The following is a 22,792-nucleotide window of genomic DNA, read 5'->3' as shown; positions in this document are numbered from 1 at the left end:
TAATGACTACTCCCGCCGCTCTGCTGCCACTCGCGACCGCTATTCCGCGGACGTCAGAAAAGTCCGCGAACGGCCGAGAAATCCGCGGGTGGTCGCGAATTCCGCGAAAAATTCTGCGATCGCGGAATCGCGGATTCCTGGGGGGACTAGCTTGTTGTCTTTCTTATACAAAGAATTAATGACAGGGAGGTAGAGAGAGGCCTTACCTGGTGACGCTGTGAGAGCCATCATCCCGTAGGAGGAGAAAGGCCCTGCTTCGAACCTCATTCCCTCTTTCCCAGCCTCCACCTCCACCTTTCCCTATGGAGACAAGTGATTATTATTTAGGTCACGTATACACAGCAACGACAGCAAAAACAAGAACAGAAAACGGGAGCTGTAGTGTGCATGACAGGTTTCTAGGTAGCAGTGACGCACCGCCAGATAGACCAGTCACTGTCTCCCTTTCTACTTCTTATCACATGGCTGTTTGTTTACATTCACAGGTGGCACACATGGCGTGAGCCGACATGAGCCATGATGTGATGTCACACGTTTTGTCATTTCCTCAGTTTTTCCTGTTTACACGGAGACGGGACACGGAGCGTCTTCAAAGACTTCCACTCTGGAAGGTGGTTTTATTTTGTTGCGGATTCAACCTTGGAAAACACACTTGTTGTCTAAACGGACTGCACATCTGATTTTTTTCCACCAACATTTTCTCTAGGGACTTGTCTAAAACAGGGGGGATATTATACAATCTTTCTCATCATGTTTATTTCTAGCTGTGTGTTCACATACCTGGAGGATGAGTATGAAATAGTCAACAGGCTTGTTCCTGTGGAAGAGGTAATGTTCGGGTGCCCGCTTGTTCTTCTCGTCATACTTCAGATCCTGGATGACGTTGGGATGCTTTATCAGACGCAGGAGAATCCTTTCTGACATCTGCACCGGCCCAAAAGGCTCAACCTCTAGAAAGAGAGATAAGAAGCAAAACAATATCATAACACATTTCAAACATACTACGCAATGCTATCTCATTGTAAACACAATGCTGCGTTGACATCACAAATAATGTATACAGGCTCACTAAGGAGAATTAAGTGATGATCAATCTTTTTAGTTTTACCCTCCACACCCAGCTTCTCTATGGTGGTAACTGTTCTCGTTTCTGTTTATTAAAGGATCTCCATTAGTGACATGAATGAGCCTCTAGGTCCTGAACTAAGCAAATACAATAAACTTGCAGTTAAGTATAAAAACAAGCAAACATTAAAACAAGAAAGATTTACATCAAATCAAAAAGTTCAATCAAATTAAACAAATACACAATGACAGTTATTTGGCAAGATATCTACTTTTTTAAAGTAATTTTGTTATGGATTGTAGATAAGATGTTCTGTGGCAGAGAATTCCACCTGTATTGTATATAACAGTGAGTTTGAGATAATGTGTTCTTGGTGCTGGGAGTACTACATTATATTACTAGAAGCTGCTCCTCTAGCGTTGTAACCATGTTCAGAAGACATATTACTGTATACAGTAACTGGTGAGCCAAGCTGGACGGATTATTGGTGCTCATAATGTCCTGCAGTAGCATTAAAGGACTCAATGACATTTCTGTTCAACCATCAGCCAAGCCAGATGTTCATGTATATAGCTAATGCTTGTCCTGTATGAATGGCCCATGAGCTGCTTTATTTTGTAGCCGACAACCAGACACCCGGCCAAGCCAGAGGTACCACAAAGGATCCAAACCCCTTGGAATTTTACCCCTGCACCACCAGAGCACTCTGTGAAGTGATCTATCCCAGTAGTTCTCAACCTTTTCAGGCCGCGACACCCCAAATAACCAATTTTTAACTGGGTAACCGCTACCCTGACAAGCACTAAGAGTTGAGACATTACATTTTTTCTAACACAGTTCTATTGTGAAAATAGCCGATCTACAGGGGCCGATCTACATGCTCACAACGCCTTGCAACATTGACCAATGTTTTGGCCAATGTATAATTTGTCATTTTAGAGGTACTAGAAGCTCGGCCAACCGAGCGTCTAGTCAGGAGCCGGCCAACTCGGGAACGATGTAAATAGGGAATGAATGCTCCGCCCTTTAATGCAAACCCCATTATACCTGTTGTCATAGGACCCGTTTTAAACATCTGTCTGTCTGCGTCCATTTTATGCCCATATATGGAGATCTCTGTATCTGTCTGTCTGCGTCCATTTTATGCCCATATATGGAGATCTCTGCAGACACAGTGCTGGTTCCGGAAGACTCTGATGTCAGACATCAGCTCCGCATACGGAGAATCCGAACCTTTCGCGCCGGATCCGGAGAATCGCGTATCGGGTGGGGTCGAGGCCGGGCACTGCACTACCTGATACACGGATTACCTACATCACAGAGATTTTTTGTTGACTCATGTGGTGTACGTGATGTCAGAGCCTTTTATGAAGTGATGTCACAATGAGTCAGCACTTGCGCCGGTCCCTCTGGAACAGCCTGATGTCAACAATCAGCTCCGCATACAGAGATTCTGAACGTTTCACGCCGGTTCCGGAAAACCACGCATCGGGTCGGGTCGAGGCCGGGCACTGCGCTCCGCACCGCAGAACGCACGTGCCGAATCTAAAACCGGTGGGACGAACGGTTCTCGAGATATGCGGATTACATACATACACACACGCAGAGACTTCTCGCATTTATTGTAAGATTAAAAACTCCTTAAATTGTCACTTTAGACATGTGCAGATACACTTAAACCTTGTGTTGGTTTACAATGTTTCACAATCATCTGGGGAGCCCCCAAAATAATTTGGGGACCCCCCTGGGGGTCCCGACCCACAGGTTGAGAACCACTGATCTATCCTGATCAGGATTGGTCAAGTTCAAGTTCAACCATGCATGAGCTCAGGCAGCTCCTACAAATCTGTGGCGGTGATACAGTATGTGGCATCTGGCTGCTGGCTCCACCACCAGGAACTAAACTCCCTAATAGCCTTTAGGGGGTTCTTAATCAATGCTTAGCAGCTAGGTCAAAGTTCTAAAGCAAATCCAACTGCAGTGAGGTATAATCAACTGCTGCTACTGGAGAAGTCGGGCATTCCACAATCCACATTCAGAAATCCATTTCCCAAGGGAAAGCGGGTGACATTTTTCACATTTTACTCTCAAGTACATCAACTTCTGTGAGAACCCCGACCATAGGCCAAAACCGCTGGAAGTGATGTCATTGAGGAAGTAGTGTAAACAAACAGGGTGGTGTTTTTAAAGCTGTGGGCTAAGATCGCAACTTGTAACCCCCTAGTTCATGACATGCAAGCAAATAGTGGCCAATGTTTTTTAGATCTGCACGCAGTTCACACAGACGTCCCGTGCCGTGTTCCTGAGAGGCCTAGCACCTCCTGCAAGCACACATGCCCGCACGTGCACATATACACACGCACGCACACACACACGCGTGCACACTCACACACACACACATATATATAGCCTATACTGTATGTTAACACACATACACACACACACACACACACACACACACACACACCAACAAACTTGCCAACACACTTGTTGAATGCTCACACAAATCATTCCCTTACACACACTGTCTGACAACACAGATACACATATTCATTCAACACACATACTGCTCCCCACAACCACTTCCCCCAAACACAAAACTTGTACATGCACACACACACACACACACACACACACACACACACACACACACACACACACACACACACACACACACACACACACACACACACACACACACACACACTTTCCCCACAGTGAAGGACTGAGGGCACACTGGGGGAAGTCAAGCAGCAACGCAGCCTACTTGCCTGTTGCTAGGAAACGTAGGGTAGCCAGCAGAAGCTGAGGTGATATTTTAACCTTCATTTCATTGTCGTTGGGCTTGAAGGCTGAGAAATCCTGTTTCCTCTCCCGATGGGTGATTTTCTTCTTAGTTTTATTGTCAGCTGAGGGGCAAAAAATAAATAAAAATTAAACCTGAGCGTATAATAGAACAGAAAGACCCACAGCATGGAGTCCTGAGCTAGTTAGTAGTCCTGGGTTGTGGGGTGACTAAACTGAAGTAACCTAAAGCTATATTACTTTTTCAGGAAATGAAGCTGTGGAGAACTTCTTAGAACTAAAAGAGACTTGGGGAGGGGGGGGGGGGGGGGGGCTACATTGTTAGCTTACCACATTCTTAGCATAACTTAAAGCTGTATGTTTTCAAGTGACATACGGAATGGCACAAATGTCTACATGCCTTTAAACATACTGTACCATGGCGCTTCCATTAATATCCCAGACGTTTCAATTCCCCCGACACCCGCACTTAAAGGAGGTTGGCACTTCTTTTAGACTGTGTGTTTATTAGGTTTCATGATATGTGAATTATTGTTATGCTAAGTGAAACATAACCATAATTAGGGTATTTTTAAACGGGTATGGTTCCATTTTCGTTTTGGTGTCGTTACCAACACATACTGTATATCGCGTTTACACCTCGTTTTGGCTCGTATTGTCCATAGGGTTGGTGTATTTACATGACAACACATGAATTCACGCAAAATGCTGGCGACTTCCTTTTCCTCCACCAAAGAGACTACAAGAAACTCTTTCCAACTCCTGGCAGACTGGCAATCTGTGTCTGTGTTTAGTGGCTAACTTGGCATTTAAAAGACGGAAGATTGCATTCAGACGAAACAACTGTACATCTACACATGAGCCTGCAAGCGCTAAACTGGTGTTGCCAGGTTTGCTCATTATAAGCGACTTTGGTCTTGTTTTCCTGTAAAGTCTCTAGTAGCAGGTTGCCTTTGTTTGGGCTTGTTTCTGAAGTGTAGTGGCTTATTTGGCCTTGCTTCAACATTCCTCTAGAAAATAGCTAATGTAATAGAGCTCAACAGTGAAACTGTTGGGATTGTTTTCATAGAGCTGGACGCTTGTGTTTCGCTTCTCTCGTCAAAACTATTTTGCTTTGGACTCGATTGGTATAGGAATTGAGAGTTGATATTGAGAATATGGTATTTTGTTAAAATGTGCCACGGGAAAATGTCTCTGGCTTATTTAAAGGCTTGGTTTCTGCAAACTAAGGTCCACTCTACAGGATCGAGTCGGCAAAATACTGAGCAGGCTCTGATGGTGTGTTTCTCAAAAATAGACGTGCTACAATCTAACAATCGCGTCCGCAACATGTTGTTAGCTTGTAGATCTGCTATTTTCCGTGAGCTGCCCCTTAAGACGTTCACAGTCTGACAGGCTGACGTCATCGTATTCTCCGTACTGGTCCTTTTACACAGCTGCGAACTCAATACGGAAACGAAAAGATCCACTTGCAGAGTCGGTTTCAAAAAAGTGTAGTACTGGATCATAAATACGTGTCTCTGTGTGTCAATATCGCCATATCAGTAGTTTAGTTTAGCGGACTCAGATGAATTTGTCCTCGTGTAAAAATACCCTTAGTTACCTTTTACTGTTACACTGAAGTAACAGTGAGTTTATATGGAGCAACCGCGACCGCAGTTTTCCCGGTGAACCTGTGCGCAGCGGTGGGGGCCGATGGGCAAGGAGGGTTGCGACTTGCGAGCTTATGAGAAACAACTAAAATAAGACCTTAAAACCTGGTGAAAACAGTTGCGTGCAATGATGACGATAAAGGAAATCATTAAATGTAAAACATTAAATTAACTTCTGAAAAGCCTACTAGGCTTCATGGCGAAAACAGTTGCGTGCATTAGCGCAAGATAGATGAGGATAAAGGAAATCATTAAATGTAAAACATTAACTTCTGAAAAGGCTTCTACACTAGCCTACAAGCAAAACTAGTGGAACCGCGATCTTGCCACACGTGAATAATTGTGGTTGTAAACAATAACACAGACAATGTAAGTCTAGTAGTGGGAAGAAGAGGTTATCATCATGGGCGGCCGCAAATACCTTTACATATCTTGCAATTGGCGACGAGTCTCTTCCGAAATCGGCAAGAGTGCCTCTCAATAAAGCTATATAACCTCTCCATCATCGGCAATAGTCAGTGGTGTGTGTTCCCCACACTCCCGCGCCCCCACCATTGCGCTCAGGTTCACCGGGAAAACCGAGGTCGCGGAGCAACCAGTAAGGTTGGATCAACTTATACCCAGTCAGGGATGTTGGCCCTGAGAGAAGCTGACATTAAAACAAGTCCAGCACAATGTAGTGTGGCAATATGCCTTCCAAGTTTTTTTCCACCCGGAAAGGGAGAGGTGATAATTACATTGTGACGTCATTCAGAACATCTGACGACAAACAAAATTCGGACGCTCCTGCACACCCTGGTGTCCTGAGTGTCTGAACTAGTTAGTAAAGCCTGAAGGAGCATGTATGTATATTTAACTTTATCTAGAGAACCTACTGTATAAGTCGGTTTCATCCAGAATCTCTGACTTGATGATTTCCTCGATGACATCTTCCAAGGTGACGATTCCCAGAACCTCATAGAAGGGGTCCCCTTCGCCCTCATTGTTTACCCTCTGAACTATGGCCAGGTGAGATTTACCTAAAGAAAAGAAATGCACACAAGCACGCGCACACGCGCGCACAAACACACGCGCGCACAAACAAACACACACACACACACACACACACACACACACACACACACACACACACACACACACACACACACACACACACACACACACACACACACACACACACATACAGGTTATAACGATGGGGCGATGTTGTGATAAAGAGCTTAAAGTTCCATGTTTCACTGTGCAATTATCTGGCTGTGAAATATGGGTCAAAGATAAGATCCAGTGCAGGTAAAAAAAAGGCTGCAGCATGTGCATGGCAATACAATACAATACAACACAACGCAATGCAACACATGCTACGATGTGCATTGAGTACACATTGTACAATGTGAACAAATCAAATGGCAAAATAAAATAAATGTGGAATTATTGCACTGTGGATTACAGAGAACTCTCATTCAATCAGACATTAATCTGTTTAGACCGGGTACGCAAATGTATTGCGTATTATTATTTTATGCTTTAACTATAAAAAAATAGCAGATCTACAAGCTCGTGGCTGCGAGCTTGTAGATCTGCTATTTTTGAAAAATTGTGAACATTTGAATTTTGTCCCGAATTTTGACAATTCTATAAGTGTCTTCTAAATCCTTCTAAGGTTTTTTGAAAAACACGTTTCTACATCAGTGGTTCTCAAACTCTTTCATGTCAAGGACCCCTAGAATGACATGTATTTGGCTGCCGACCCCAGTCTCAAAATATTTTGTATCAGGGACCCCCCAGAAGCAAATATTTGAGTTACAAATGTTCAATACGGGGGCGCCCGCTGGCCTGGTGGTCAAGGCGCGTACCATATACTAGGCTATGATGCCTGCTGGCGTCGCCGGTTCGATTCCCGATCCGGACGACCTTTGCCACATGTCATTCCCCATCTGTCAGTCTACTGTCCTATTGAATAAAGGCATAAAAAGCCCCAAAACAGATCTTCAAAAAAAAAAAAAATGTTCACTATTAGATATTCAAAGATTTGCACACATTTTTATGATTTTTCAAAAATAGCAGATCTACAAGCCCGCAGTGAGCTTGTATATCTGCTATTTTTCAATAGTTAAAGCATTAAATAATCCTAAGCCTAAATGGATTAATGAATATAGCAATTAAGTGTTAGAAGTACATGTATGCAAACACAAAAAAGACAGACAGATAGACACACAGACAGACAGACACTGAGAGAGAGACAGACAGACAGACAGACAGACAGTCCTTCTCCTCCAGTCCATCATATATGCAACCCCCCCCCCCCCCCCCCTCTTCCCCCTCCCCCACATGTGCTTTCCCAGGACCATCCTGTGCGCTGTACCATCTGAAAAAAAAAAAAAAAAAAAGAGAAAGCTCTGCTGTGCACACCGAGAATACAGTCAGGCAAAACGCTAAACAAATTCTTTGCCTTTTCTCAGCTTGTGATCATTTAAAAGGAATTTTCCAGAGGCCCGGGCTAATATTAGCCCCTGCAAAATGAAGTTTCCATTCGGCCCCAGCGATATTCTCACCAAGCGAGCAAGCGGGGCCAGGCGAAGCCTCAGATGTGTGATCAGATTGTCTTGGAGCGAGTCGTTTGCATGCAGATAGGCCTGGCTGTAAATAATGGGTGAGCCGATGTCTGTGTGTGTGTGTGTGTGTGTGTGTGTGTGTGTGTGTGTGTGTGTGTGTGTGTGTGTGTGTGTGTGTGTGTGTGTGTGTGTGTGTGTGTGTGTGTGTGTATCTGTGTGTGCGAGCGCACGTGTATTTATTTGTGAAGAACACGGATGTTCACTGTTATGGCTGGCTGCTACTTTTGGAGGCCAGCCAAAGATGTACTTGACTCATCATCACCAAGTGTGTTTTATTACACTGATTGCACCTGCACGTACCGTGTGCCTCTTCAGCAGCATGCTCATTCATAGACTAACACACACCGTAATGTTGGTGTGCATGACTAACTAACTGTATGATACAAATAAAAATACAAATATATACAAACTAGAATATCGCCCGCCTTTGGCGGGCGAATCCTAGTGTTCGCACATAAATCCTTAGTCTAGTTGTGGGAAGAAAAGGATATCATCATCATCATGGCCCCAAATAACTTTTAAATATCTTGCAATTGGCGACGAGTTTCGACTCTTAATAAATCGGCAAGAGTGCCTCTCATTTTCAATACAAAGGCTAAGCTATATAAGCTCTCCATCATCAGCAATAGTAGTCATTGTGCGTGTTCCCCACACTCCCAAGCCCCCACCGTTGCGCTTAGGTTCACCGGGAAAAACTCGGTCGCGAGAGGCGACATGGGTTCTGAAGGCAAAGGTGGAGTCAGTGACGTAGCGGCGGCTCCGGCAGAGAAGTATAGGTTCCACTTGCGCAAAGGCACGTCGCATCCGCATACTTCAGGGACGTTTACTTGAGAGACACGGAAGAAGGAGAGACTGTAAAGGATAAGTGATTGTCGTCTCAGGAAGAAGGACAGACCTTTCAGGAAGAATGATATGTGACGTAGCACCGTTCGCGGCTGAGGCAGAAAAGCGGGGCAAAGAAGGTAAAAGAATGCATAAAGAGACAATAAATAGTGACGGTCCAAAAGCGAGAGGTATGATTGTGCTGTTGGTTAAATGGTTTTGGGAATTGGGCCGTGGGTCTGTGCTAACATAGCTGCAGTGTAGCAGCGGGATACAGTACACAGGGCGTGATTAACTTCTCAGGGAGTGGCTAACTTCTAAATTGTATATAAGGATATCTATCCAATTATGTGCTGGGCTGATTACTGTAAGCCAAGGGTCTTTAACGTTTTCAGGCCAAGGACCCCTTAGTTGAGAGACATGAAGCAGGGACCACCACAACCTTTTCATAGATTCCATATAGCTTCATTGTTTGACAGCACAATCAACAGTGTATTTTGGATTCATGTCAGTTGTGTTTTCAGATATTTAACCACTTGAACTGTCAATACTAAGACCACCCATTTTCAATATTGAACTACGTCATTAATATACCTTAGAGGAGTTGTGTGGAAATAAAAAAAAAGTTCCCCCTCTTCTGTGTTGCCTAGAACTGGAGGATTGATTTTGGGGTTTGTATTGTAAAGTACAACGGTGTGATGTCATCACATTGTGATTTGCAATACAAACCCCAAAATCAATCCTCCAGTTCTAGGCAACACAGAAGAGGGGGAACTTTTTTTTTATTTCCAGTTCCACACAACTCCTAATGACATAGTTCAATGTTGAAAAATGGGTGTTCTTCCCCTTTAATAAACGTAACCTTTCACTCTGTACTTAGTGTGCTCTTTTCCCCTCTACACCAAACCTCTTTGCCAAAAATAGCCAATCTCTGCTATTTTTGGCTAAAGTTCTCAGAATATGGATGTTAGGGTTCAAATGGTTAATATAAAAAAGGAGAAAAAAGTTTCTATCACACAAAGATTTGAAGGACCCCCTGTAGTAACTCTGAGGACCCCCTAGGGGTCCCTGACCCCCTGTTGAAGATCCCTGCTGTAAGCAATACCTCCAAATGAATGCACAATGAACATTGGTTCTGGGACATACAGTCGTTCTCAGGATACCCACCAAGGCCATATAAAGGTATTCTCACAATAATGCCGCAATATGCCGTTGACATCTTTAGCATGCTGCTATGAGAGTGGGTTTAACTAGAACAAACTCAGATGTAAATGGGGCCTTTGCCATTAGCGTAATCAGGTCTGAGAAGTAATTGAGCAGAAACATGGGGTGTGTGTGTGTGTGTGTGTGTGGGGGGGGGGGGGGGGGGGGGGGGTTAGGGGTCCGTACAGCACAAACAGATCAATGCTAGTGCAGTGGGTGCACTGTAAAATCCTGAGTGATGATAGAACTCTGAAAATGTCAAAAATGTACCCGTAATTTGCAGCGTTCTCTGACTTCCTGCCTTACCAGTGGAATTTAATTCACTAAACGGAGGTTTAAATCCAGCTTTCACAAAAACCTCTATCTATGCCATTCAAATGTAGGCCAAATCATTGCTGTCACAAACAAGCCAAACAGGTTTAGGTAAATCTCCTCGAGACCACTGGGAAGGACATCTTCACATATTAAACCAGCGCATCAATGGGCATTGACAGGTCACGTTTGATCACTGACAACCAATGTGTTGGAATGTGTGACTGTCAACATGACCTCACCTTTCAAACACAATACTAGTCTAAAGCCTAACCTCTCGTATAAACCAACTGATAAGGACAGGTGGAGGACACCCCCCACAAACACGCACGCATGCACAATGTGGAAGCACAAGACTCTTTTTGCCAATTCAAGATAAAGATGTTTGTCCACAGATCAGTAACACTTATCACCACCACCTCCCCCTCAAACAAGGTGTTCTTAAGGTCAAGTACCAGTATCAGATACGACCTGTCATGAGACTTTTCAACCCGTAAGTAACCAATGAAACCACAGGCCAAGAATGACAAACACTAAAACCAAATGGGAAGCTATTCAATTGAAATGCCATAGAAAAACCTGTTTATGCCAAGTTTAGTATTGTTTATCCTCCATTGTCCCACGGGTAACAACTTAAAGAGACAGACATTTAACAAATTCCTCCACCAATGGAAAAATCATAGCGCCATCGTTCCCTTGAAACTATGCTACATGGTTTCCATAATAAAAACCATAACATATTTTTGAATCACTTGGGATTTGTGGAGTCGATAACAATCACTTATTTAAAGTCATACTGTATAACTCAATTAAACCAAAGTTATTTTGTATACAATCTTCCTCTGGCATATTTGTGAGCCGTGCTAACCACTCCTACATCCTGTTTGTGTGTATGTATGTCCGTCAGTCCGTATGTCTGTCCCGCAGAGCTCGGCATTGGCCAAGCTTTGTGATTTTGATTCTTAGCATAAGCACTGACATGTATTTATTTATGTGTTTTAGTAAATAACGTTTCCAACAACTTCTTTTTGTGTCATTTCAGTGCCTATTTTTATTGATAATTTTTATATTATTTTTTATCATTGGGCTTCCTGTATAGTCGCTAACAGTTGGCATAAGGTCTACGGCGTCTGTGTTGTATGTGTAGAGCCACTAGGACAGTTTTGCCGACCCACCAGCCAGACTGTCTGACTGTTCACCGTGGAAGTGCGCTACGAGTGTCTTAATCTTGGCAAGGTGTAGTATCCTATACCAGGGGTTTTCAAAGTGGGTGACGGGGCACCCTGGGGTGCCGTGATGCCAGTCCAGGGGTGCCGCGAGATAATTTGATAAGATTTGGAATTCATCAATATCACTACGTCAATATCACTTCACTATGCTTAGTAAAACAGACCTGATTTGCACTGTACTTGATGAATTCTTTTTCCATCTACGATAACTCTCTTCACCAAAAATAGCAGATCTACAAGCTCACAACTTGTGAGCTTGGCGACAAGCAACCTCGCCCTAAAGGGTGAGGTCGCGCCATGTCTTGGCCATCTGGCCAGTGATGTATATCTGACCAGTTACCCATATATTGTGCAATAAAAAGATCTAAAGGGCCATTTATAGTTACGTATGGTTGATTTTGTGTACGTTTGGGGGTGAGACAGTACGTACGGTAATTGCGTTGACATTCATAGTACCGTACGGTCTCTGTGTTACAGGGTTCAATAAAGCCTATATGTACATACTACTACGGAGAGAGACAATTACGTCCGGAGCTACGGAGAGACCGGATTAAGTTACTCTCCCCCTCCGTTTCTTGTGTATTCCTGCGGTCCTTAAGTACTACTATAGGGCCATTTTAAGTTGTTACTCTCTGCTCAAAGGGTGTGCACTTCTAGCTAAAGGGTGTGCACTTCTAGCCAAAGGGTGTGCACTTCTAGCTAAAGGGTGTGCACTTCTAGCCAAAGGGTGTGCACTTCTAGCCAATGGGTGTGCACTTCTAGCCAATCAGCAGCCAGCAAATCACATCAATCAAGATATTTATAGGGGTGCCCTGAGCCCAAAAGGTCTCCATGGGGGGCTCTCCTTATTAAAAAACTAATCGTATATGTATAATGTTATTTAAAAGCTAATCGTATGTTTAATGTTAATGGAGTCTAATCGCCAAAATGTATTTTATTATTCATTCAATCTGGCAGACTATAGGATATAGCCCCATATATGGAGATAAAGCCCCATATATGGAGATCCCTGATGTCATCAATATCATTCAGCAGAGGATAAAGGATATAGCCCCATATATGGTGATTCATGATGTCATTGCGACCGTCAGGGAGCAGTTTACTATGAAAACCTCCACCGGCCGTCCGTCGGTCGGTCACACGTCACACGTCACACCTTTGCCCTGCTCATATCTCCGCATCAGTATATAGGGCTTGTTTGTTTATTGTATGACATCACGCCACATCATCAGCTGTGGACTCTGTGATGTCATCGTATCGCATCAGTATAGGGCTTGTTTGTTTATTGTATGACATCACGCCACATCATCAGCTGTGGACTCTGTGATGTCATCGTATCTCCATATATGGCCATCTCCGTATATGGAGATATAAGTCGTCCATGCCCAAGTATGGGATGGTGAGGTCAGACTTTGTGTGATGCGTAGGTTATCTCCATATATGGAGATTCAACATTCCAGGCAATGCTCTCTTCCCCGGTGAGAATTGCCCCTTTATATAGGGCTTGTTTGTGTATTGTATGACATCACGCCACATCATCAGCTGTGGACTCTGTGATGCCATCGTATCTCCATATATGGCCATCTCCGTATATGGAGATATAAGTCGTCCATGCCCAAGTATGGGCTGGTGAGGTCAGACTTTGTGTGATGCGTAGGTTATCTCCATATATGGAGATTCAACATTCCAGGTGTAACTATGGCTACCCGTATGACGTGAGAGGTGGAGGTTGTGATATTTGTCGAGATAAGCGACCAACGGTCGCTTATCTCCCGATTAGGGAGTCTTACTGGTCAATATCATCCCAGCTCAGCAGAAGGAGTACTCATTTTGTGATGTCAGAAGAGTGACAAAGAAGAGTGACAAATTAATGAGGGATTTTGAGTGACAGGAAGAGTGACACATTGATGAGTGATTTTGAGTGACAAATTAATGAGGGATTTTGCATGACAGACAGGTCTGGTGGATTTCATACTAAGTAGCGACCTACTGTCGCAACTACTATTCTATTCTATAGCCATATATAGAGGCTGGCCGGCAGCCCGTCACTATGACTGTCCATATGTGGGTATATAGTATACTGATGACTTCAGGAATATCCATATATGGGCATAAAAAAAACTAGTTACGTCTGAGCGGCAAAAACTGAGCATCTACTTGACCCACTCCAGTCGCGTACAGGGGGGTGTTCGAGACGCTACTGCCACTTTACTTAACCTTGTGCACAAGCATCTCGAAGGTAGTAAAACCCATGCAAGGTTACTCTTCTTTACTCTCGATTTTTCATCAGCGTTTAATACCATACAGCCCCATGTTTTGGTTGAGAAACTGTCTGGTTCTTTTGGTGTTGATCCTTGTCTGGTGGGCTGGATTCTTGATTTTTTAACAAACAGATCTCAACGTGTACGGGTTAACGGGATACTGTCTAACTTTCTGTCATCTTCTACGGGCTCGCCCCAGGGGTGTGTTTTATCTGCCTTTTTATATAGTCTTTACACCAACGATTGTGTCAGCCGTTTTCAAAACAGATCCATCATTAAGTACGCTGATGACTCGGTCATCGTCAGCCTGCTCAACAATGATGAGAATAGTCACGGGCAAGTCCTCGATGATTTCCTGTCTTGGTGTGACAACGCCTTCTTGCAACTTAATGTCTCTAAAACAAAAGAGATATGCATTGATTTTAGATGTTCCCCACCATCTCCACAGAAGAGTGTTGTTGTCAATGGACAAGCAGTAGATATTGTAACCAGCTATAAATATCTAGGCACAATTATTGACCACAAGCTGAAATTTGACCTTAACACAGATATGATGTATAAAAAAGGTCAGCAACGCCTATACTGCCTGAGGAAACTAGCTAAGTTCAATGTCGACAAGACTCTGATGAAACTGTTTTACAGTGCCTATATCGAGTCTGTCATTTCCTTTTCGATTATTTGTTGGTACGGTAATCTTTGTGTCAGAGATAAGAATTCCCTTGGGAGGATTGTAAAAGTTGCCTCTAAAGTATCTGGCACTCAGATGAACAGCTTAGGACAGATTTTCAAAAGACAGGTGCTCAGCAAAGCTCTGTCTATCCGTTCTGATGCTGCTCACCCACTAAACAAAGAATATGAACTCCTTCCATCAGGCCATCGCTTGCGAGCCGCTAGTGCCACAAAAAACAGGCACAAATATTCATTTGTTCCTGTGTCTATCTGCACACTGAACGCTGTCATGGGTAGGTCCAGGAGATAACCTATTCCTCATGTGCACTTTATTTGTTTTTCCTATAAGAGATGCACTTTCAAGGACTGTGCACTTTTTGCATGGCACTTAATGCATGCACTTTATGGTCATGTGCACTTTATTTTATTTTAAGGTATCTGTCCGCTACATGTGTTCTGTATTTTGTTGTTTTTATTGTTTGATGTACTGTTGTCTATTCTGCAACCCATTTGCCCTTCGGGGACACTACAGTAAATAAACAAACCTTGAACCTTGAACCTTGAATAAAAGGAATGACAGATACAGCTAGATCTCCATAAATGGGCATATTGGTCGGATAGGCGGTGCGACGTAGGTGAAGTCTAGATGTGTGAGGGCCACATAGACTGAGATTCAGACTGCAGAGACAGTCAGAAAGACAAGTGATGGACAGATACTAACTACGATATACTGTATATGGATGCACAGACAGACAGGGGGACAGTACAGAAACAGAAAGGGAAACAGGGTGTTTTTGTCCCAGTGCCATTACATTTGCACATACTGTATGTGTTGTGAGAGTATGTGCAAAAGTGGCCTTGAGGCAAAGGGAGGGCCTTCTGATTTTCCAGACAGCATCAAGTGGTTCAAAGTTGAGGAAAGTCACTCAAATTAAAATGTGTATGGTTCACAAACAATGCTGCACCTAAGTATTTACATCAGGGGTCTTCAACGTTTTCAGGCCAAGGACCCCTTAGTTGAGAGAGAGATGAAGCAGGGACCCCCACAACCTGTTCATAGATTCCATATAGTTTCATTGTTTGACAGCAAGATCATCAGTGTATTTTGGATTCATGTCAATTTGTGTTTTCAGATATTTAACCTTCTGAACCATCAATACCTGATAAACTTGACCTTTCACTCTGTTCTTAGTCCCTTAGTTCTCCTCTACACCAAACCTCTTTGCCGAAAATAGACGATCTACAAGCTCACAACGCCTCGTGCTGCGAGGCGTTGTGAGCTTGTAGATCTGCTATTTTTGGCCAAAGTTGGTTAATATAAAAAAGGAGAAAAAGGTTTCTATCACACAACAATTGTAGTAACTCTGAGGACCCCCTAGGGGTCCCGGACGCCCTGTTGAAGACCCTTGATTTACATCATTACTTTTCCAAGGTCATGTAACCAGAAGCTCCACCGGCTTGCTGATTCAAAAGCGGTATGGTCCCAAGTTCATTGTTGTACTCTGCGGCCGTTGCATGGAATGGTCTGCTCAAAAGCATTAAGTCCATTGGCTCGATGGCGAGCTTTAAGTCCTCTCTAAAGAGCTGGCTTACCAGCAGCTCGACCTAATTTCACATGTATTACGTAGAATCAGAAAACTGTACTTTTATTTTTAGATTATTTATTTTCACTGTTTACACATCTAGGTCAATGGGACCACAATGGAAATACGATTTTTTGCTTTTATGTCTTCCTTTCCTGTGTGCATCTTGTTCTGTACATATTGTCTGTCAGTCAATCAATCAATCAATCAATCAATCAATCAATCAATCAATCAATCAATCAATCAATCAATCAATGTCCCTCACACACACACACACACACACACACACACACACACACACACACACACACGCGCGCGCGCGCGCATGCGCACACACACACACACACACACACACACACACACACACACATACCCCCCCCCCCCCCCCACACACACACACACACACATTGCTCCCCATGAGCAGGTGTGTACCTTGCATGGTTTTCTCTGCCGTCGGTGTGTGAATGGGTGAATGTAATGCACGTTGTAAAGCGTTTTGGATAAAAAACTTCAAAAGCGCTGTATAAATGCACCTTTTACACACACACACACACACACACACACACATATGCACAAACGCACGCACGCACGCACGCATGCACGCACGCACACACACAGACAGACCGCACAGTAGCTCCGAATCATTTTTTTTTCACTGTCCCACAAGATGACCACATACTTTCCACTTTCCCACAAAAAAAAGTGAAAACTACAGTCTTCCATAAATATACTAGAAGAAAAAATAGTCTGTTTATTCATAGCTCATAAGCTGCCATAATTACAGCAGGCTTGTCTCTATCTCAGGGGGATCAGAGGTAGAGTGGGGAGACAGACACTCGTGAACCCCTGGAGTCTGGAGCTTGGCAGTGGGCCTCCGGGAGACACAGTGTCCTTACGGAGGCCAGGGGGGGACTTCTACAAGACACCACTGCTGCTGTCCAGCCTGGGTGATGCTGCTGAGGGCAGGCTTGGAGCACTAGAGCTGAGAAATATGTACCGGTATATTTTGACATGTGAATTGCAGCTTCAATTTAGAGTATACCGGCTACACATTATTGTGTATCATTATTTTATGCTTTAGCTATTGAAAAATCGTGAAAATTAGAATTTTGACCCGATTCTATAAGTGTTCTATAATTTTTTGAAAAACCTATGTTTTCTATGTCAGCAATCTGGCTAGCCATCGTCAAAGAAAGGGTCCTTTTCACTTAAATGGAGCTCAGTTAGTCTGTTCTTGAGAGACTACTATGTCAGTGGTTCTCAAACATTTTCATGTGAAGGACCCCCAAAATTATATTTATTTGGCCACGGACACCAATCTCAAAATGTTTTGTTCCAGGGACCACCCAGAAGCAAAATTTGAGTTACAAACGTTCGCTTTGAAAATACATATATTCAAAGATTTGCCACATTTTCACGACTTTTTCAAAAATAGCAGATCTAGAAGCTCGCAGCACGGCACTCGGTGCCGCGCTGTGAGCTTGTATATCTGCTATTTTTCACTGGTTAAAGTGAATGTGAATGAACAGCAACCCCCAAGGCTTGCAAGCTTACATACGCACTAGCACATACGAATACAGACGCAGCTCCCTATTGGTGCAGGGGTCTTCAACAGGGGGTCCGCGACCCCTAGGGGGTCCGCGGAGGTACTGCAGGGGGTCCGCGAAATTATTGCTTAAAAAAAAAAAAAAAGATTTCAAAAAATGATTTTTTTCTTCTTTTTTTTCATTTTTCACATTTATGTTAAAAAATAAATCATGATTCTATCCATTTTTAATAGCTTGAATACATGATTGCTATGCAATTGACAGATTGTTGACATTGACATTGGTTCTCAGTTAATAAGTAGTATGTTTAGAAATGGTAGTGGTACGGCCCACCCTGCTCGCTGTAACTTGTACATGTTTAAAATAAAAAATATGTCGTAGCCCCGCCCCCCGCCCCCCCCCACCCTACGAGGTGGTAGGGGGTCCCTGCCCCATCTCCCCATTAGTTTGGGGGTCCCCGACCTGAAAACGTTGAAGACCCCTGGGAGGGGTCAGGATTCAGTGCTCTTCACGTTCACTGCCGTGGTCAGGGTACGCGTCCCGGTCAGGAAATGATCAATTCCAAGCATTTCACTGCATGTTGTACAAGTATACAATTGTGTATGTGACAAATAACACTTTGAACAAAAATAGGAGATTGTCTTTTTCTCAGTGAAGTAGGATGGCATCAGAACAGGGCATATGTGGCACTAAGAGGTGTGTCAAAACATAAATGTGTAAAAAACAAACATGTATATCATTCATCACCATAACACAAAGTATGTATACATTCCAAGATACTCACTTCTGATGACCAGAGTAATTGTTTTACTACACAAAGCACTAAACTTAGCTTTTTTGCTGGCTTTTGGCCGTGATCAAAACTGAAGCCATAGATTACAGTCTCTATTACGGATACTGTAGCTCATTATGTAGACCTATCTGGACCATTCATCACCCAATTCCTCCATCCATCCATCCATCCATCCATCCATCCACCCATCCATCCATCCACCCACCCACCCCCAGGCCTGGCCTGAGAACATCCACTCGGGCCTTCAGAGACTAAGCCAGTGCTCTTTTCCACCATTCCCAGCTTATTTATGGAATGCAGCTTTGTCATATTTTTCCATAGCGCAATTTCCACCTATAAATAGGCACATAAGGGTTGGGGGGTTGAGGTTGGGGATGGGTGGAGGAGTCAATATCTGTTATAGACACTCATCGCACCCCCACCCCACTCCACCCCCACCATCCTGCTCTCCTCCTATTTTTCCAAATATTTGAGTTCAGACAAATATAGCGTACGCTTGGGGCAATGGGAACGCATTGGATAACGTCTTCTTTCCAAAGCCACCTCAAGTGAAAAAAAAAAAGTTTCCAGTCCAGGGCATATGACCTGTTTTTCCATTGACATGAACTATCATGTTGCCCTGTTACAGTACATGACATGTTGACACACCGATTATGTGTGTATACAGTATGTGCATGTGTATGTGTGTGTATATTTACTGTGCGTATATATATATATATATATATATATATAGAGGCTTTGTAATCAATTAATCAAAATTAATGTTTAATCATATTTAAATATTTGACCTGAAAAGCCATTTTATTTCAATTAAAACGCATTTTGGTACGTGGGTGATCAAACTTTCCCATCAACTGGGCCGAGCAAATAAGCAGTCTGATCGGCGGATTCTCCCATTGCGTGCACTGGGGTTTGTTGACTGTTGGTTGGTGCCTGAAACTTGTCCAGTGAGAAAGGTTCTATGATGTAAAAATTAAGGCGATTAAAATGCATAAATTGCGTAGTTTTTTGTAATTAATCAGTTAATGTCCCAGCCCTAATATATACCGAGCAATCTTCGTTCCTACTCTCACCTATGGTCATGAAGTGTGGGTCATGACCGAAAGTATAAGGTCGCGGGTTCAAGCGGCCGAAATGGGTTTCCTCAGACGGGTGTCTGGTATCTCCCTTAGAGATAGGGTGAGAAGTTCAGTCACCTGAGAGAGACTTGGAGTAGAACCGCTGCACCTACACTTGGAAAGGAGTCAGCTTAGGTGGTTTGGGCATCTAGTACGGATGCCCCCCAAGCACCTTCCTAGGAAGGTCCTCGATGCACGTACTGCTGGGAGGAGACCCCGTAGCAGACCAAAGACCAGGTGGAAGGATTACATCTCCAAACTGGCTTGGGAACGCCTCGATATACTCCCTGAGAGAGTGGAGGAAGTTGCTCGGGATAAGGAAATCTGGAAGTCTCAGTTGGAACTGTTACCCCCGTGACCCGATTCCGGATAAGCGATTGAAGATGGATGGATGAATGGATGGATATCAATTGATTCCTCCCCACACTCACTGCTGTCGTAACCTACTGACACAACTGACAACCCATTGGATTGTATATTGCCTGTGTGTGTTTGTGTGAGCATTCATGATCCCTATTCCTGCTCATATCCAATGTCAAAGAACTATGATACAGCAGAATATAATAATAATGCATTTAAATGTTGTCCTCCTAACAGCCAGGAGGAGCATGCTTGGCTTTCCTCTGTATTCAGAACACCCGCAGTGCATTTTTTATGTAAATACCAAAGGTTTCCTCACACTAGTTACAAACTAGTCTCCATTTCTAAGGTTGATGATGTTTGTAAGTAGCGTCTGATATTTCAAACACAAAAAGCCTGTTCCATGAACAAGTCAACTTCATTTTGTCAAACCCTCACACAATGAGATGCTTAATTCCTTTCATTACATTAATTACTTCAATGACTGATACACAGAATCTGTCCCAGAAATAGTCATATTCACACTGCTCAATTTGTGCCGGATGCTGTTGGAACAGGATCCATTCCTATTGGATTTGGAGTGGACCACCTGTGCTGCATGTGTGCTGCCAAACACTGGCAGTTTGTTTCCCCATGAAGCTCCAGCAAAGGGGAAACAGATTCTGACAGATATACAAAATTTGACATCAGCACCTATTAGAAAAGCTTGCCTGCCTGCCTGCCGACAGACTGTCTGTCTGTCAGTCAGTCTGTACGTTCATGTATTTGAACTGTTTCCTCAAAAGTAGACCAATCAAAGCTCACGCATGACATCACAAAACAGAACCATCTCTGGACGTAAATGAACACGGCATTATCAGTCTATAACAGGAAACACTCAATCAAAAGTGAAACTCATTAAGAATGTGAAAGTTGGTTTGCTTATGAAAATCTATGCCATGTAAAACCACCACACTAGTCGACAGTGAAAGCCTATCTGTGCAACTCAAGCCCCCAGAAGAACCCTGGTGGAGCCCTGAAGCGCAATGGACATGGTGGCCGTTTTGAAGTACTGCAGTTGGGGCCACTAACATGAACGCGCATCTAGGCTTCTTTGTATTGACGCGCGTTCATACCGCGGGTCACGGGGGTAACAGTTCCAACTGAGACTTCCAGATTTCCTTATCCCGAGCAACTTCCTCCCTCGTTCATGAATTGGAGCCCCAGCGCGTCCATGAACACAAACTATGAAAAATGCGTCACAGTGGCCCCACTACATCACGGTTTTACTACCCGGAAGAAGGGGTGAAAACGCCTCATGCGCTGGGTGAGCAGCTCAATGCAAGTGGACGGGCGGGGATATCTGGTGTCCTCTCTATTCTTCTTATAACTCTATGGTGCAACTTGATACTTGAGGTTTTCAAAGATAGCTCACCATTTTAGCTGATTATCTCATCATTGCCTGTTGACTCCAAGTGATGCTGCAGCTTTGATGGCTTCAAAGATTTGTTTTGCAGTGAAACACTATCATCAGTGTAGTGTTGGAATCATGTTTTTTTTTTTTTTTTTTGCCACACACTTGCGCCATATGTCAAATCGACCGGCTTCATCGTGTGCTCTGCATGTACGTACGTATGTATGTATGTATGTATGTATGTATGTATGTATGTATGGTATGTATGTATGTATGTATGCATGCATGTAAGCATGTATGTATGCATGCACGCATGTATGTATGTACAGTATGTATGTATGTACGTACGTACGTACGTATGTACGTATGTACGTATGTACGTATGTACAGTATGTATGTATGTATGTATGTATGTATGTATGTATGTACGTACGGTATGTATGTCCCACACTTGGCTCATTGGCCAAGCTTCACAGGCCACTTAATGAAGTTAACTCTTTTTGAGCGGTGCTAACCACTCCTACGTCTGGCTTTGTCTGTTTGTCCTGTGTCCGTCCTGACTGTCATTGGTCAATTGTTGTCCGTTTGTACGTATGGCCAGGGTCACATTGGCCAAGCTTCACGGGACACATCATGAAATGAACTCATAAATTGCACCGCTCACTTCACACTTTTCCCTCCTTTTGAGTTATTACGGTAATAACTGAATAGTAGCCATAATGGAATTTTGTCATGTTAGAACATTTGACAGAACAGTATGTTCCTGACCTCAAGTATGTCCATATACAGTACTGCCACACACTTTCACCAGTAGCTTCTATGACCACTGTCTGGACTCTCAAAAACATACTTCTACAATATGCAGCACATTCAAAACAGAATGAAAAAGGTGAGCTAGTGAGTGAGAACGGGTAGCAAAAGGCCTCTGCCTAGCTGGGGGCTCTTGACATATGCCAGCAAACTGCTGCCTGGCTTGATTTACCAGAACTCTTCATTGCAAAGCTTGCTGGGCAGCAGCAGATAGAACATGCAGCAGTCCACATGCTGTTATGCTCCCAAAAATAAATGAGTTTTAATCTCACCAAAAATGACGTGCTCACCAACAGGACAGAAGACTTGACCTGGAACTAAAGGAGAGCGCGAAGAGCCCTGCTGAAGGCATTGGACACTTGGAGAGCTATACTTGGCGGCGAGCCAGAGCCAGAGTTGACATTCAGCTTGCCAAGCTCCTGAGTCATAAAGGCAAATGGCCTGCAGTGAGGCATCACTTACTGTAGGCTGTAGGGTCTGAGTCTATGGCCTACAGGGCCTGGGACAGGGCTAAGATGAGATGGTAAAGATTACCGATGCGTGCTATGCATCCCGCA

At 43.6% G+C, this 22,792-nt stretch overlaps 1 protein-coding gene across 1 annotated transcript in view; it reads right to left on the bottom strand.

Annotated features, from left to right (window-relative positions):
- cnnm2b (cyclin and CBS domain divalent metal cation transport mediator 2b) overlaps window positions 1-22,792 on the bottom strand; it is a gene marked incomplete at both ends in the record, with an annotated part of 67,474 nt that overhangs the window by 8,771 nt on the left and 35,911 nt on the right. The window contains 4 exons of the mRNA XM_080721412.1: window positions 207-300; window positions 781-950; window positions 3,838-3,975; window positions 6,399-6,542. Of these exons, the coding sequence (XP_080577538.1) occupies window positions 207-300; window positions 781-950; window positions 3,838-3,975; window positions 6,399-6,542 (546 nt within the window). The remainder of the gene's footprint in view (window positions 1-206; window positions 301-780; window positions 951-3,837; window positions 3,976-6,398; window positions 6,543-22,792) is intronic.

Source organism: Nannobrachium achirus (genome assembly GCF_963921795.1).
Source record: "Nannobrachium achirus genome assembly, chromosome: 3".
Classification (NCBI taxonomy): Eukaryota; Metazoa; Chordata; class Actinopteri; order Myctophiformes; family Myctophidae; genus Nannobrachium; species Nannobrachium achirus.
This window is presented reverse-complemented; position numbering and strand designations above follow the sequence as displayed.